The 18,364-nt window shown below is 32.7% G+C and overlaps 2 protein-coding genes across 2 annotated transcripts; one reads left to right on the plus strand and one right to left on the minus strand.

Moving 5' to 3' along the window:
* Nucleotides 1–6: 6 nt before the first annotated feature.
* LOC21400376 (phosphomethylethanolamine N-methyltransferase) lies at nucleotides 7–4,798 on the plus strand. The gene is made up of 12 exons (XM_024166385.1): nucleotides 7–106; nucleotides 212–327; nucleotides 815–952; nucleotides 1,046–1,183; nucleotides 1,593–1,736; nucleotides 2,492–2,602; nucleotides 2,686–2,827; nucleotides 3,182–3,462; nucleotides 3,649–3,810; nucleotides 3,905–3,958; nucleotides 4,061–4,135; nucleotides 4,235–4,798. Exons 1-12 carry the CDS (start codon nucleotides 76–78, stop codon nucleotides 4,331–4,333), a joined length of 1,491 nt encoding a protein of 496 aa, XP_024022153.1. The 5' UTR covers nucleotides 7–75; the 3' UTR covers nucleotides 4,334–4,798.
* A 115-nt stretch (nucleotides 4,799–4,913) lies between these two features.
* Nucleotides 4,914–8,655, minus strand: LOC21400378. Its single transcript, XM_010099263.2, has 7 exons — nucleotides 8,038–8,655; nucleotides 7,456–7,697; nucleotides 6,675–6,797; nucleotides 6,411–6,527; nucleotides 6,119–6,301; nucleotides 5,649–5,790; nucleotides 4,914–5,296 (listed from the first exon to the last, which is right to left on the minus strand). The coding sequence occupies exons 1-7, from the start codon at nucleotides 8,462–8,464 to the stop codon at nucleotides 5,115–5,117; spliced, it is 1,416 nt and encodes a 471-aa protein (XP_010097565.2). The 5' UTR covers nucleotides 8,465–8,655; the 3' UTR covers nucleotides 4,914–5,114.
* Between the last annotated feature and the right edge of the window lie 9,709 nt (nucleotides 8,656–18,364).

Raw genomic sequence — 18,364 nt, forward strand, 5'->3', positions numbered from 1 at the left:
TCTTTCTCGCCAAACAAACACCCGAAAATTCCATTTCGATCTCCGTTTTTTCTGTTTTCTCTGTTGTCGACTACAATGGCTGACGCTGCTACTGTGAATGCTAATGGTAGAAGTAGAAAAGACGTTTTTTATTTGTATGGTTTGCTGAATTGTTTGATCTTGATGTTTCTGATGTAGTTGTGATTTTTCGGAATTTGGATTGGAAATGTAGGGCAAGAGCGTGAGAAGCAGAAGATCTACTGGATGCAGCACTCCGCGGATCTGACGGTGGAGGCCATGATGCTCGATTCCAAAGCCTCCGATCTCGACAAAGAAGAGCGGCCTGAGGTATATTCTTTGTATAAATTTTGCATATTAAGAACGCTGATTGTTATTGTGAATGTGATTAACTCTGTTCTCTATATAAGATAATGAATACTATTTATTAAATAGTAGAAAAGAAGTAGTTTGGATGAAATCAAGGGTATATTATTCCGATTTTATTCTTGATAATTAACAATCTTGTATTCTTTAGATGTGAACATTGTTGCAAATTTATTGTCCGACTGTGAAAATTGGAGAAATTTTTTTGACCGACATTTCTAACCTTACTAAACTTTCAACCAAGCAGATAATATCACTCATGAAATTGCGAAAATGTGGTCTTTCAATGATCTCAATTGTAGTGCAGATCTATATTCCTTACTTTTATCAATTAAGTAAAAATAAAAGGTATATATATATATTTAGTTTACTGTATGTTTTGTGCAAGAGATTGCTGGTTATTTTGTTTGTATAAATGTAGTTTATGACATGGGATTGGTTATTTCTACAGGTACTATCATTGCTCCCACCATATGAAGGTAAATCAGTTTTAGAACTGGGAGCGGGAATCGGTCGCTTTACTTCCGAATTAGCTCAAAAGGCTGGCCAGCTTGTTGCTATGGACTTCATAGAGAGTGTCATTAAGAAGGTAACCACATTTGATACAATCCTGAAGTGAAATGGGAAGTCACATGTATTTGTGGGGGTTATTTTCTGATTTAATTTGTATACTTGTATGCAGAATGAAAGCATTAATGGGCACTACAAGAATGTCAAGTTTATGTGTGCTGATGTTACATCCCCTGATCTGAACATATCTGAAGACTCGGTGGACTTGATATTCTCCAATTGGCTTCTCATGTATTTGTCTGATAAGGAGGTAATCAATGTTTACAAGCATCTGATATGCTTTATGGAACTTCAAAGTCTTCAAACTGTGCTTTTTTATGTTCATTGCCAGCATCATTACATGTAATTTCTCTTCTAGCATTCTAGCTGTCTTGCTCTGCTACTTTTTTTTTTAAATAAACTTTTTAGTCCTTTTTATTGGCGCTCCTTTTGTTTTTATGTGTTTTTCAATTGAATTTTATTGGTGGTCTTACTGGAGTGTCATATACAGTATTTCTTATTCTTATTCCATGGATGCTATAACATTTCAATCACAGGGATATGACGAATCCTAGAGTAATTTACCATTTGTTTCATTTTGTTGAGCGTTGCCATTGTAATGAAATAAGATTTGCCATTAACATCTCATTGCCGATAATTTCTTTCCTTCCAATATACAGGTAGAAAATTTGGCAGAAAGAATGGTCAAATGGTTGAAGGTCGGAGGATATATATTTTTCAGAGAATCTTGTTTCCACCAATCTGGAGACTCGAAGCGAAAATACAACCCAACCCATTATCGGGAACCTAGATTCTATACCAGGGTTTGTCTTCCTATTTTCTTATTTAAACATGTTCAGTGGAAATGACTGGATAATGTGATTTGAACTTTGTCTTTAGTCTGTCAGTCATTGTAGTAGTGCACAAAGTATTATTATACATAGAATATGCCATGCTTTTGCTCGTTAGAGTATTGGCTAAAAAAGCAATTAACCTGCTATTTTTTTTTTTGTTTTTGTTCTATTTTCTATTTCCTTAACAAAAACCATTCTCACTACTTTTTGTTTTTGTTATCGTTTTCAAAGTATTTGCGAACCAAACAATGCGGTTTAGAGACCGTTTTCATTTTCTTGCCTCAAAAGACATGCAGAAACATTTTCAAAAACAACTGAAACAATTCCAAACAGCACCTAAATCACTAGTAGAGCTAATGTGAAACTATTGTTCAACAACTTTTGCACTCATCACAGTTTGTTTTGCTCGTCTGTTGTAACTGGACAAGTTTTTATTTATTATCATTATCATCATTATTATTATCATTATTATTATTATTATTATTGCTATTGCTATTACTATTACTATTGCTATTACTGATATTATTATTTTAACCTTGTGATGGTAATTCTAGTCAATAAGCTTAAATGTTTTTGGATCATTTTTAAACTGTTTAGAATGGTCAAAGTTATTTGTAACTGGCCCAGTTTGCCGAGTATATCCATTTATTACATCAAATGTTCTTTTTTTTTTTCTTTTTTTTTTTCCCGCTTTTCAATCTCTACATAATAAATTGCTCTTCCAGGTTTTTAAGGAATGCCAGGCACGGGATGGATCTGGCAATTCCTTTGAATTGTCTCTTGTTGGCAGCAAATGTATTGGAGCTTATGTGCGAAATAAAAAGAATCAAAATCAGGTGATAACATTTACAACATTTAAAGGGTAGGTGTTCCTTTATCAGTTGAATAGGCTCGCTGATAATATGTTTGCATAATGCAGATTTGCTGGCTTTGGCAGAAAGTCAGTTCACAGGATGATAGAGGGTTTCAGCAGTTCTTAGATACTGTTCAGTATAAATGTAATGGCATATTACGCTATGAGCGTGTTTTTGGATCAGGTTTTGTCAGCACTGGAGGAATTGGTATTACACATCTCCTCATTTGAACTTAATTTCTCTTATCGGAAATCTAACAGAAACATATGAAAGCAAATAAAGATCCCCAAATGCATATGCTAAGTACAAAAATTGTCTGCACATGACATGAAGCTCGATTGTTCTGTGTGTGGTGACTGAATAGATAGATACAACTGTGTTCCGTAGATTTTGCTAATTATGTATTAACCTGAGCACTAGCATCTGTCTTTCAGTACCTCTAGTTTCTATAAAATGTGTACGGTTAATGCTTTACATAATAAAAAGTTGATAGCATATATCTTGAGCTATCCTTCGTGGAAACTTCCATTTACAATTTCCTATTTTTGGTTGCTTTTGCAGAAACAACTAAGGAATTTGTGGCCAAGTTAGACCTTGAGCCTAGTCAGAGAGTTCTAGATGTTGGCTGTGGCATTGGAGGAGGAGACTTTTATATGGCTGAGAATTTTGATGTTGAGGTTGTGGGCATTGACCTCTCCATAAATATGATTTCTCTTGCTCTTGAACGTGCAATTGGGCTGAAGTGCTCTGTTGAATTTGAAGTTGCTGATTGCACTAAAAAGACATATCCAGAGAACTCATTTGACGTGATATACAGCCGGGACACTATATTACACATTGATGTAAGGCACTCTCTTTTTTATTTTTTATTTTTTATTTTTTTAATTTTTTATCTTGATTCCTTCATTGAAGCATCAATGCATTCCTGGATTAATCCATTTTGCTGCTAGTGTTTTATTCTTGTTACTCTGAGTACATCTTCTCACGTAATCTTAATGTATGTGCGTGCAATGTTCAAATAATTACAGGACAAGCCTGCGCTATTCAGGTCATTCTATAAGTGGTTGAAGCCAGGAGGAAAGGTTCTCATCAGTGATTATTGTCAGAGTGCTGGAACTCCATCACCGGAATTCGCTAAGTATATTAAGCAGAGGGGATATGATCTCCATGATGTAGAAGCGTATGGCCAAGTATGTTCACATCTGAAATGTTAACTCATGACTTCCCTCTGATCTTTCTTCATTCTTCTTTTGCATAATGAGTTCCTTCTTTGTTGTACCTCAGATGCTTAGGGATGCTGGTTTTGAAGAAGTCATTGCTGAGGATCGCACTGGACAGGTTTGTATGATCCGATGGCTTTATCATGTTTGAACATCAATAGATTTGTATCTTGATTTTAAAATACCTTTTTTATTTTTTCTTTTCTTTCTTTCTGTTCAGTTCATAGAAGTTCTGCAGCGGGAATTAAGTGTTATTGAGAAAGAAAAGAATGAATTCATCAGTGATTTCTCTGAGGTGAGTTTCTTCGTTCATTTGTCACGCTACATTGGTAGTTCTCTCTCTATAAGGACCATCCTCATTATATGTTCATTTTCTGGTTACGATCTCATGTAGGAGGACTATTATGATATCGTTGGTGGATGGAAGGCAAAGCTAATCAGGACTACATCTGGTGAGCAGAGGTGGGGCCTGTTTATTGCCAAGAAAAAATGAACTCCGAGACTTATCACCTGCTATTCTAGTACTTCGAATATCTTTTGAACTATCTTTCCGTTCTGTTTCTTTCTGTTCTAGCCGATGAGATGTTCCTGTTTCCTGTTTTATTATGAAGGCCTTATATGTATTAGTAATAATGGCGAGAACTGATACGCTTCTATAATTTCCTTAATGGAATGTTTTACCTTATGCTTCGTAGTGGCTGCACGTTTATCTGTATGTCGGATGGCTAAGCAGTTGCATAGCAAGGTTTATTCGTGAACAGAATTACGTGCTCAAACCGGTTGTCTTTTGACATTACCGAAAGTGAAGGTCATATCTTTCAATTGAATTAGGTTGTTGAATTGATTATACGAATTTCTCATGTTAGATAAAATACTCCCTCATGTCAAATTTCTGCTACAAGGCTTATGGCATGTTGATGATGGTATATTCTAAGTGGACGTTTAGTTCATGGATTCAAGACGAACCATTCTCAGTTTATATGTGTTTTTTGTGAGAGAAAATATTGTAGCGAGCCACAAATCATGATTCGAATCATGATACGAATTCTCATATCAAACACCCTATAAAAGATTCTGCGTCATATATAAACTGCATGGATACCTTTTTTCCTTTTAGCCCCTTAATTGTGGGGTTTCTGTTGCAGGGTAAGTCCAGACATTCCCTTGTAAGTTATTAGAGCGTCGAATAAACATGTATACATGAAACAAATGTATACCTAAAAGACTTGCCTATACAATATTTGCAGTTATACTTAAAACTTGATATGTAAGGGTCACTTCAGTATATTTACAACATCTTTTCGGGATCTGACTACAATTGGTGAAGCAGAGAGACCATTCTTTATTAACTGCTCGTGCGGAGCAAGAAGATCACATTTCTGATTACTCTCTTCGGCCTCTTTGAGTTCCTCCTTTGTAGGTGAAGTTCCAAACATCTGCACAATTAAGCTTCCACCTACCAAAACGTTAGAGCAATCCATTTAAGTCCGTATAACCAAATCTTTCTTTCTTTGATGAATGTCTCATCTAATCAAATAGGCTTTGCGACCCTCTTAACTATTGTTTTCTCCATATAAAAATGCGCGGATTTTAATATTTAAGCCTAGTTTGATGTGTCAGGATAAGTTGTATTGTGACATATAATATCTTACTGGCACAATACAATTTACTATAACATGTCAATTGGAAGCCGACAATAATGAACTCCTAAACCATCCTTGTAATCTTTTTCAAACTTTAGTCGACATTTAAGTTTTCATGCTCTCGACGCGTTGAGAGACATCTTGGAGATTGAGAGAAATATTTACCAAGAACAAAAGTAGCTCCAATCCATCCAACTGCACCCCACCTTTCACCGAGGAGAAACCACGCAAAACCGGCACCCCAGACTGGCTCAAGCCCATAAATTATGGCTGTTTCCGCCGCTGAAACGTCACGCATGGCTGAAAACTGCAGGGACAAAAACGATCCATGAGAAACGGGGTTAAAAGGCAGTGCTAATAATCACACCAAGTTAAGTCCATGGTAGTAAAAATGCTAAGAAATTGGAGGTCGTTGGAAAGAGAAGGGAGAAGAAAATGAGACTTGAAAACATTCAATAATTTACAAGTAGAAACCAGATTATAGCAGTGAATGAAATGAGTGAAAATGACAGGACAAATTACGAAAAATTGAGTGAATGACGGGACAAAAGAAAGCAATCTAGTAGCTAGTACTACGGTATCCAATACAGCACGAACAACAAATAAGGTATCGAATGAAAAATGAGGAATGATACCTCAATAAATGAGCAAATTCCAGTGGAAAATACACCAGTGTAAAGCGCAGGAATCCATGGAAATGCAACAATCCAATTCCATAACTCTGTCCAAGCCCATGTTGACTGCAGAAAATCTTGCTCACCATCAAACCACCCTCCAAGGAATACCCACATGGTGGAGAAAAGAGCAGCAACGCATGTCTAAATGAAACCATGGAATTGTTCAAATTCACGGAGTGGAATTCCCAAGTGTTAGAAATTGTTTATAGGAAATTTGTGAGGTGTGAATTCCAAGAAGTGGTTTCCTCACCTCGTATCCAAGAATTGCCAAGAAGTTCTCCTTCTCGGTGCTTCGCGAAATATGTTCAGTTCGAAGCATGTGGATTCCAAAAAATATTGCACTCAAGAAGTTCAGAAGATCACCAATCTGTCATATAACAAGGCCATAAATCAGCCATGGTATCCACATTACTGCCATTAAATCTTTGATCTGCTTACACCAACTGTTGTCCAACACAATCTGGAGAAGAAACATCTAAAACATTGCTTTTTTAAAAGTCTTGTAGTCGCTTACATTTGGAGGGGATCCGCTGCATTCCAGTACAGCAACTCCAATTGTAGACATAAGAACTCCAAACCAGGTTCGGGCGGGTATAATTGCTCCCAGCATGCCATCAAGCAACGGTACTGCTATTACCTATTCAAAGTACCACCTGATCATTATTGTTTCTACATATTGAAATTGGAATCTTAATCCGTACCAAATGAAAAATAAAAGAAGATTCAAGCCGTGTAGCTCGAAAATATATAATTGTAATTGCAACTACCGTTACGAATTAGATGCACTAAGCCTATATTGTGGAGAATAATAAAAAAAGCATTCAGTCTCAATGTGAGGATTACGTCTGTTTTCAGCTGCATTTCTAACTTGGTTAAGTTGAAAAGGAAAATTATTAGGTTTAAGAACGATCGGTATGCTAACTCTATATAAGAGTAATAATTAGGCTCCATATACTCTACATTAAGTACGATAGTAGAAAAGACAACTGAGGGTCATTGGAAAGTTGATGGAATAAAGTAAGCCATTTTGAATAGAGGATACTTTTCCAGTTTCCTTTCCTGTTGGATGCATATTAAGGTCTCGTTCGCTTCGCGGATTTGAGTTTTCAATTCGAACTGATATGTAATATTTTTTTAGAGCTTTTAACTGTAACAGAAAAAGTTAGATGTGACATTTTTTAAAAGTTTTTAACCGTAGAAACTTAGAACTGAAAACTCGAATCAATAAAATAAACAACGCCTGAAAAGGTGTCAAAATAAGAGTGACGTTTGTTCAAAAAGTTGTTGAACTCAACTGTAACCAGAGAAATGAATGATGCACGCCCAGCTTCTGAAGTAAGTAGTCCAACTGCCTCAATGAAGTATGCTAGACTCAACCAGAACCCCAACTCTATCCCTGCATTACGGGTCCGAGCATTGTCTCGAGCCCGAAACACAAACGGCAAAAATGGGATTGCTGACATGACAAATCGCACTGCCGAGAAGGCTGCTGGGTCCATGGTAGCTTCAGCCCCTTTAACAACCAGAATGTCACTTGCTGCACGTTGAGATTAAAGCATTCCTTAAAAAGATCATGTCTTATTAAAGGATTATCTACAGAATGATTAGTTAATAGCTTAACGTTGTTAAAGAATAGTTATATAACAAGTATGAGCCTATAATGATTTACAAAGGATCATGTCATACAAGACACTTACGTTGCACGATCAGTTTTAATGTAATTATCAAACAAAATGTCTGACCTTATGAAATAAATAAGCAAATTTAACTCTTAAGTAGGTGAAATTACCAATCCAAAATTAGATAATCGAAACAAAATTCTAATGGAAAATCTCTTTTAGGATAGGAGAAGCAAGAAAAGACTATATTTGTCATACCATAGACAACGGTGATCACATTGAGCAAGATAATACTCCTGACCTTCTTCGAAGCAAACAAAATCTTTCTCCAAAATGGTTTCTTTTCTCTTCCAACTGGCATTTTCCACACCATGTTTGATCCATTTTCATTACTGAAACTTGTGCTCCGTGTAGCTGACACAGACCCAGTTCGACTTCTCCCAATTTCAAGTGATTTCTTAATCGTCCCATATAATTGTCTGTAACTAATTACTCTTTGAGAAGAAGTAGAAAAAGAGGAACAAGAGGAAGAAGCAAAAGAGCAACAAGAGGAAGAAGAAGAAGAAGAAGAAGAAAGGTCTAAGGAAGAAGCAAGGAAATCGAGTCTTCTACCATTATGTGAGCTTGGGACGTTGGAGAAGCAGATGAAGTCTCTTCCCCATTTCGTTGAAAATGGACATGCCATGAAATTGCGACTCTTAATTCTTCAGCGCTTCTTCTTTCTTCCTCTGTGGTTTTCAGCTGGTTAGACACAAACAGGACATGGGAACGAGAAGGAAAGTGGATTTTTCAATTTTGATACATTTATTTCAGTGGGTTTTTTGGAGCCACGGAAGTGAAAAGCGACAAATACATCACGCGGGCGATGTTTGTATTAAGTGCATGCTCTCCCTCTTTCTATATATGTATGTGTGTGTGTGTGTATATATATATATATATAATATATAGAGGTAAAGTCTTCACCGGATGTATATGTATATTTATTTTTAAAATATGTATATATTTTTTAAATATATATATTTTTTAAAATATGTATATATGTGTTTAAAAAATTATAATTATCCCTTTATATTATACATATTTTAAAAAAATATACATATATCATTAGAGACAATTCCATTCTTCGTCCGCTGAGTGGAATATAACAATTTTCTACGCGACCCTCCGACCAAGGGGAAAAGCACGTGTGGCACATGGAATTTGAGGTGGAAATGGCAACTAATATTCAAAGGTCAAATTTCGTCTTCTATAAGGTATTTAAAAAAAAAAAAAAAACAAACTTTTTGTAATGTTTGAGCCATTGTGGCCACAACTTTTGCTCGGATTCTAATTGCAAGTATCTCCTTAATTTTGATATTAAATATGATTATAAAAATTATAAAATTTTGGTAAATAACTCAAATTATAACTCAAATCATATTATTACAATGTTTTTTTTCATAAAAATTTAAATTTAATTTTTTTACTATAGTATTTTTTTCTCACAGATCATGACTCAAATTATGACTTGATTTGTCAAAAAAAATTCCTCAAAAAATAAAAGAAAAAGTTAACTATGGAAAATGGCGTGGAAGTTGAGAAGATAAAAGGGATCTGGAAGTTCTTAACTTAAAAAAAAAAAAAAAGGAAAAAAAAAACTGTGAAGAATGATAAGAAATTTAAAACAGAAGATATGATAAATATTTCTATGTTAAAGTGCCTTTTCTTTCCCCTCAGTGGTGTAATTATTGTTAGATTTTATACTATTTCTTTTTTTAATCAAAATTTTGAAAACGATCCTTTGGATCTTTCTTTTGTCTGTGTAATTTACTTACATGTAGGAATGTTTTATTTATTGATGAACTTCAATTTTAATTAAAGAAGTTAATTATTATTTAGAGAAATACATTGGTCACTTTTAGCACGATGTTATTTAGCGAGTCAAAATTGGTATGATATTGTAGAGCTTGTATTGCTACGAAATGTTAATTGTTTGTTTTTTTTTTTTTTTTTTTTTTTGGGGGGGGGAAAAAATATTTTTTTTTTTTTTTTTTTTTTTTTTTTTTTTTTTTGTGGCTGGAAACATAACTTTTTGTTTTGTGAGAAAGGAATTGTGGATTGTGGGTTTTTCTCTGATAAATTTATTTCACTATATTTACAAACCATCTTATAGAAATTTATTGACATCATCATTATAAAGAATGCAAAGAATGCTTTGAAATAGTGGAGGACGTTGTAATTGCTTTGAAAGACTGTACAGACAAATAGTCGAGGAAATTGTCTCAAAACATGCCATCGTGATTTCATTCATCAAATGTTCCATAAAAAGGACAATAAAAATAATAATAATTTCACAAATTGAGGGAAAATCTAATGGCCAATCCATCTATTCACGTTTACAGTGCTAGAAACAGTTGCGCTAACTAGCTTTTCATAAAATTTGTCTTTTCTGACAAAAGAAGGGAATGATCTATAAATATTTTTCATCATCGTCTTTCTGGCCGCTTCCAGACGTCAACGGGGATTGACGAGTTGATTTAAGTCTCATTTATTTTATTAATTTGAGTTTAAAATTTAAATTTTATTACAGTAAAAATTTTTTATAAATAATCACATTTAATTTTTTTTATAGTAAAAAATTCTCATATAAAATCACATCTTAATTCGAATTAAAAACTCGAATGAGAGAAAATAAATTATAAAAAAAAAAAAAAAAAGACAACGCAAATTTCTAACAGTTAATTTCAATGTAAAGACAGCATCTACTGTAGCGCTGAAGGTTTCAATATATAATGTAAAAAATACAATTACAATGGCGAAGAAGAGATGAGAAATGATTTAGAGAGAGAATCTAGAGAGGGGCAGAGTCAGTTTTGAATATCATTCCCTTAATTCGTGGAAGCAATCTCCTATTTATAAGAGATGGTTTGAGCCTACTTAAATTTTTAATTCTTGAGCGAATTTGCAATTGTCTGGAGAAAAGGCAGTTTCCTTATATGCCTTCTGTTGGCTTCCTTTTTCTCTTGTTTTCTGATTTGGTTTGATCGGATTCTTGCCTTTATTATCATATTTGATTGATTTGGACTTCTTGGCTTCCAAGCAACTTTCTTTTTTTATTTATCTGTGGTGGTCCTCACGAGTCTTCTATTAACATGTTTCTTCAGTCGACACGGTTTCTTGAGTTGGTCTACGTTCAATCAATCCAATTGACATTTTTTTTTCAAAATTTTATCTACGTGTACGGTAATTATCATAGAGATGATTTTGACCCTAACAGTCTTCATATAAATATACAAAACCATTATGATAGCTATAAAAATGTCTAATTCATGCATGTTTTTGTTGTGGAGAAATTCATATTTCAGATGCACTATTGCTACCAAAGTCGTTGGATTTATAATAGAGATGTACTTTTCATACGTGGGTGATGTGTACTAAGAGTTAGATGTGATTGTTTGTGAGAGCTTTTTACTGTAGCAAAACTCGAATTAAAAACTCGAATCAGCGAACTAAACGGGGCCTAAAGATGTTCAAGTCGTTACTTATTCTGTACATTTGTCACCGTAGAGAACTGTCTCATTTTTTACTACTGAAGAGAACCGGCTGAGTAGTTCAAATTATTAGCTGTTTTGGGATTACTCATGGTCATCTCCGGCGTACTTCGAGTGCCAACGGACATTTTCTTTTTCATTTCCTCCGAAGATCTCTAAGGTCCTTCGGAGGTGTTATCTAACATTTGTCTCCTAAGGATCCCGAATATCTAAAGAGGCTGTGGTTCATGTTTGTTTTTGAAAATCCAACAAATGCCAAATACACAGAATCGGTTTGTTGTTTTTTTTTTTTTTCGTCTTTCGTTGTCATTAAGAACAAGAATTTATGTTTCCAAGTTGAAAATCTTTTATCCAAAGCATAGAACTTAATGATCTAGTTTTGTTTATTATTGATAGTTGTTGACATATGAACTTTTTTATACAATGAATTGGATCTTTAATGTTTCTTTTGCAGGAAATGTTGAGAGAAAAGGGTATTTGCCCTCATTTTAAGATATAATATTATTTTAATATTTTTCTTACATTTTTAACAAAATTTAACTAGAGATTGAATTTGAGTTTGGGGCTTTATTGATGGCTGATTATGTCGAGGGTTCAGGTCTAATAATCTCGTCTTGTGACGTAGTTTGGCTCATTTTGTGGACCCAAGTCACACTTAGAGAACTCGCATGGGTCATGATTTGGTGGGCCATAAATAATTAAGTAGACTCATTTATTTTTTTGTCTAATCTGATTTTAAGTCTCATTTAGGAGTTTTAAAATAATTGGACTAAATAGGAAATGGAAATTTTACTTACATCCAAAAATTTTATCAAGGCACCCAATGTATTTGAAAGACATAAATTTATTTAATTTTTCATATGAAAAGCTCACATAGTTTCATAAATACCCTTATACACACCTCATATTTTTCACGTTTCATTCTTTCTTAAATAGATTAAATCCTTTTTTTTTCTTTTTGGTTAAGATCTTTCGGTATGACCTTTTTTTTTTTGTGTGTGCTCATTTTCATCTAAATATCTTTCTTGGGTGTGGATTTAAGAGGGGCTAATTGGTTTCCAGATGAAAAACGCTTGCTTCCCTCAAAAGCTGTAGAGAAATTGTTAGTTTACCAATCCAGCCCAAAAGCTTAAACTAAAAGCTTAAGCTGTTAGGAGGTGAGCCAACAATAATTTTATACTTTAACACTCCCCTTCACGTGTGGGCTGAACAATGGGCAATCGTGTGGGTAAATTAATTAAAAAGCCCAACACGTAAATATTTAAGCCCGAGATATATTAAAGACCCAACACATGATAATTTTTAAATGGGAATAAAGAGTGCAATTACGGGGGTTTGAACTCATGACCTCCCGCTCTGATACCATGTTAGTTTACCAATCCAGCCTAAAAGCTTAAACTAAAAACTTAAACTGTTAGGAGGTGAGCCAACAATAATTTTATACTTTAACATAAATTGTATCAATTGCCATGGGAAAACTCCACATCACCCTATAAAGACACTGATTAAACCAAGACTTCCACGAATGGAACAACTTTTTTCATCCAGCAATTTATATAAAAAGTAGAGTGAAAAAACGACTGAGAGAAAGGAAAACAACGCTTGAGGAAATCCGATCCAACAGTCGAATTTTTAAAAGAAAAAACTTTAAAAAAAGGACATGAGAATCGAAAATATCTTCAGTGAGTATCTCTGACTGCTTTTTCTTCTTCTTCTTTACTCTGGAGAATCAGATTTTTTTTTTATTCATTTTCATTGAAAGAAAAGAAAAGGTATAGTGTGTATTAAGGGTATTTACGAAATTATGTGAACTTTTAATATTACAAATAAAATAAATTTAAATTTTAAATATTTTAAGGCACTTTAATAAAATTTTGAGGTCTCAATAAAATTTCTTAATAGAAAATGGGTGATGGAGAATTCAACCCAAAAAATCTTTTTTTTCATCTTTTAGAAGCTCAAAAAATCCTTCTATGAACTTTTGAATGCCTAAAAATCAGGAATTTAAGTTATAAAATCTTCCCCGTCAACGAGAGTAAGGGTCCGTTTAGTTCGTTGATTCGAGTTTTTAATTCGAGTTCAGATGTGACTTTATGTGAGAGCTTTTTACTGTAGTAAAAAAGTTAGATGTAATTGTTTGTGAGAGCTTTTTACTGTAGAAAAATTTTAATTCTAAACTCGAATCAGCGAAATGAACGGGGTCTAAGAATATTGCGGCTTTAGAGCAGAATGGAGGCTCAATCCCGTACCAAGATGTGCCTCTAGAAGCGTCACTGTAGGTGCCTCGACGGAGATTTCTTGCATGCTCCGAGAGGCCTTTTGTACCTAGAGGAACTTTCTATGCTTGAAAGGTGCTAAAGATGACAAACCGACATGACGACTGTTAGGTCAAAAACAATAGGAATAAGTTGGAGAAAAAAATTGCAAAAAGGGTATATATAAAGTTTTACTAATGAGGGGGAACATATAAAAAGTTGTGAAAAACTATATACAAAAATCAAATTTTCAAAAAAAATCCGGGAGGGGCTCCGCCCCTGATTCAACAGCATTTTGCATTGAACCACTAAAACTCTATGATACACATATTTCTGTCTTTAATTATTTTTTTTTCTTTTCCTTCTAGTTTATTTTGTGTAGGTATCTTTACAATACACAAAAGTTACGAATTTGTATTTGAGTATCATTCATTTTTGGTTTATTAATTTGACATTTTAGGTGTGATATATATATATATATATATATATATATATATATTATGAAAATGTTCCAAACTGATGCTTAAATCGTTGGTTGAATTGGCTATTTCGATCATAATCGTTGCTGAAGATCTTATATTATGTATCACATTGTGATGAAGGATTCTATTGTAACTAGCGAGAGTAATCCGAAATTAATTATTACTATTTGAGTTATATCAGAAACTCTGGGTTAATGCACTTATTTTGTATCAGCTTGGTAATTAATTATAATCTATAGTTGAAAAAAATACATTACCTTCACAAATAAATTTTGTTCACTCAAATTGTACCTCATTCAGTCTCTTTTTTTATTTATTTTTAAATTAAAGATCATCACTCTTGGTCATAGATTGAACATATTCTTTGTAAACCAATAGATATATATATAGTAGCCGTCTTTATTGATTGGAGTTTTAGCATGGGTAGCCGTTTACATCTTTCTATCTCCATAACTATGTTTAGGGTCATCATATAGTAGAGTTGAACACCTTATGTCTTAATGCTAGTATATGTATATATATATATATATAGTGCCACGTCATGATCTAGCATAAAATTCAAGTGCATATAGTACACACTTAAATTTTATATAATTAAACTTAAAATTTTATATAATTAACAGTTGAATTTTATAAGTTATGTCATTATTATTTATAGTTTTAAGCAACATTAATCTAATACTTGCTCAAGAAAAGGTGGAAATCATTATTACTTTACGCTCTTATGAAATTGACAGATATCGATATTTTGACAATTATTGAACAATAATCCGAAAGAGAAGAATTCATCCTACTAATTTAGAGCTAGTGCTGTGCTGGGAAGGGTTTAAAAGGAAAAAAAAAAAAACATTAGATATTTTTCTTCGATTAAATACTTTTTATTGTTTTAATGTGCCTCATTTTGTTTTGTTTCCATTAGGCTTTTGGTTTCTTTATTTTTCTTGCGTGTTTTTGTTTTGTTTTAGTTTTGTAAGATCTTTTCCTTTTCTTTTTTATACAGTTTTTGCTTATAAAAAAAAAAAAAAAAACTAATTATATGAATGTGAAAATACACTTGAGTTCTTTATTATAAAGAATTAAAATTGCGTCATTAATTTAGTATGGAATTAACAGATGAATTGGGGGGAAAAAAAATACTCCTTTTGATAATTCGATTGATAATATGTGAATGCAGCGCCCTTAATATATGTATTTGCCAACAAAATGATTCATATTGCTTCACTTTGACTCAATCTAGTTAATTTTCTCTCTCTCTCTCTCTCTCTCTCTCTCTCTCTATATAAGACACACCCATAAGGACCTTCCTCCTCAAGGATCAAAATTCTTTATTCCAATAAAAAATCACTTGTTACTTAACTGCTTAAATATCTTTTTCCAGCTGTAATGATTTCTAGTGCGTGTGAATATCTTGTTCTAGGCGCTGCAAGAGAATATATATATATATATTCAGTGTCACAAAGCAAGGTCATTTAGATTCCGCCTTGTAACGTACAATTCACAAGAACACATGTTATAATATTATATTGGAGATATGCCAAATTATAACAATGTTGATCCTAGTACGTAACTTCTTACAAGGAACAAAGTTATTATTATCTGGATTATTCACGACCTGATCTATTGGTGTGGTTCAATCAGTTATCTACAACTTGGTTCTTGAACTTTCACTAACTGTCGTACTAGTTTAGATCTTTCTCAGTGCTGCTCTCTTTCTAAATACCATTTTGCTCCTTTTGAGTTTTGATGTCAGAGAATTTGACATAATATTTGTATATACCTATGGTTTTTATTTGTAGTAATTGTTTATAAAAATAAGCGTTCTATAGATATAAATTCATCAAATCAGATTATAACCCAAACTGCTTTTATATGATATATAAGAAGATACTAATAATAGCTCCATACATATAACTTTTCAGCCCTTACAATTGAGTTCATACATACTTTAGTACACTTATAACATATATATCTGCTGGTTTGTCACTCGTAGAAACCCCCTTGCAATGATGTTATGGACCGCAGTGGGATCTTTGGAAAGACATACGCATGCAAAAGATACTCCAATTCTGCAAATGCATCGAAAGAGGCCGGAAAAAGAAAGTTAATATTTGATTACAAAATTAATCATGCATGCATATATATATATATATATATATCATATGAAAACTTACTATGCAAAATGTAATCTCAGTATTATATATTGTAGACTGTTTAAACTAAAAAAAAAAAAAATGAATTCAACAACTAATTCGCGCAATAAGAAGAGAAATAAAGAAAGAAAGAAGTTCAAATTTTAGATCGTCACAGTACTAATTAAGACTATTTATATGTTGCAAGAAGCAGTTCAATACCAATTAATCCGTTCTTGACAGGTTACTTATAATGCTTCTATAATTGAGCATAGAAAGAAAAAAATAGTCAAATGCTACATATAAAGTATAATTGAAACCGTGTATATATGTATATATATGGTGTGTGTGTGTGTGTGTATATATATATATATAGATGATTACATATATGTATTTGGTATTCTACCTTTCAATTAGTTACATTTCCCAACTACCCGGTGGGGGGTCTATGCCATGCTCCTCATAAACGACATTCAATAACTTTGAAATAATAAGGTTCCCAAACTGCCCTCTCTGAATGTGGAGTATCTTTCTCATTTCTGGCTTGGTTCGAAGATATTCAACTGTTTCCCCAAGGGGTAAAGCTGGACAAGGGCTGTCTTTGTAACTGTCAATTATTGACTCTCCCTGCAAGGGCTTCAAGGAGGGAAGGTGGTGAAGTAGTTTTTATAGTGAAGCGTGGGGATTTTATCTTGTGGGTTATGTGAAATTACCTGGTTGTCCCCTGGTTCGATGAATACAGATCTATGGTGATCAAACGGCTGACAGTCCATCTGGGTGAGAGATTAGAGGTGTTCGGTAAATACATATATAGTTGCCACAATTTTGCTGTTTGATTCTGCGTTGCCGGCTGAAAAGGGCGGTTTATGGTTTTGTTAATTCTGGGAGATAAGATCTGAGTCAGGCTGAATGAGCTAAGCTAACCGAAGCTTAATAAATTAATGTGATAATTTAGTCACAATTAATTTCATCAATTTAAATTTTTAATTTCAGTGCTACATTTAAAAGTTCTCACAAAAAATTATATTTAACTTTTTTTATTACAGTGAAAAGTTCTCATATAAAAATGTAAATATCCTAAAAAATAATTGATTTGCAAGATAGACAAATAATTTGAAAATAAAGAATCATAAGCTTGTACAGAAAAGAGAGAAAAAAAAAAAAGAAAAAAAGAAAAAAAAAAGGAACTTGTTTAGCAGTGTAGGTAATTGTGGTTTAGCATCTGATTCCAACTTCAAGAAGTTCTATCTCAAAAGTCATATCAGACATAAAAAATTGAAAAGATACAAAATACAGAAAGTTTATAACAAGATTATTACTCTAAGAAAATGCTTGAAAGCACTCATTAATAAAAAGGGGGCACTTATAAACTTTATGTTGTGAGATTGGTTTTTTATTATTAATAAGTGGTGCTTAATACTATCTCTATACTATAACATTTTTCGTACTCTAAGGTTTTATTTGGAACCCAAATTTTTTACTGAAAAAAATCTGAAGGAAACTCAACAGTAGAAAAAGAGGAAGGGGAAAAATTATTAATTTTTACTGATGTTTGGAAAGTTAAAAAACCATTAGGAAAAATTATGGAGCATATTAAAGCCTTATTCACTTTATAAATTTAAATTTTTAATTTTAAGCTTTTATAATTAATTTTTTTTTTTAAATATCACATTTAACTTTTTATATTATAATTAAAAACTCTCAAAAAAATATTAACTTAAATTGAAAACTCAAATTCGTAAAGAGCCATGTCTAAATCAATATTCATTTTATGTATATATGTAGATCCTTTCTTTGTACTGTCTCTCTCTCCTATACATTTCTCTCTCCGTCCTTTCTCCCTTTTACATATGAATTGGCTTCCACGGAAATTAAGGTGCGTTTGGTTACAGTGGAGAAATGGTAATAGGAATGGTAATAGGAATGATAATGGAATAGAATGAAAAGGAAAGATAATTGATTTGTTTGGTTCTACTTTTACAAATGCAATAGAGTGGAATATGAATATTTTCATGTTGACAAAATTACCCCTCATATTAATATAACTAATATCATATATATTAATATAATCATTTAATAACTAATATTATATATGTAAAATTATAAGGATATAATATATATAATTATAATTATGGTTATATAATTATTTATTATTATAATACAATCATGATATATAATATATAATATAA

The sequence above is a fragment of the Morus notabilis genome, unplaced genomic scaffold, assembly GCF_000414095.1.
Source record: "Morus notabilis unplaced genomic scaffold, ASM41409v2 Scaffold884, whole genome shotgun sequence".
NCBI lineage: Eukaryota > Viridiplantae > Streptophyta > Magnoliopsida > Rosales > Moraceae > Morus > Morus notabilis.

Coding starts and splice junctions, on each gene's coding strand:
- LOC21400376 (XM_024166385.1), top strand. CDS start 76: ATGGCTGACGCTGCTACTGTGAATGCTAATG. Junction 328..814: donor ACAAAGAAGAGCGGCCTGAG/GTATATTCTTTG, acceptor TTATTTCTACAG/GTACTATCATTGCTCCCACC. Junction 3,959..4,060: donor CTGAGGATCGCACTGGACAG/GTTTGTATGATC, acceptor CTTTCTGTTCAG/TTCATAGAAGTTCTGCAGCG.
- LOC21400378 (XM_010099263.2), bottom strand. CDS start 8,464: ATGGCATGTCCATTTTCAACGAAATGGGGAAGAGACTTCATCTGCTTC. Junction 7,698..8,037: donor TGTGATCACCGTTGTCTATG/GTATGACAAATA, acceptor CTCAACGTGCAG/CAAGTGACATTCTGGTTGTT. Junction 6,528..6,674: donor GCAGCGGATCCCCTCCAAAT/GTAAGCGACTAC, acceptor GTTATATGACAG/ATTGGTGATCTTCTGAACTT.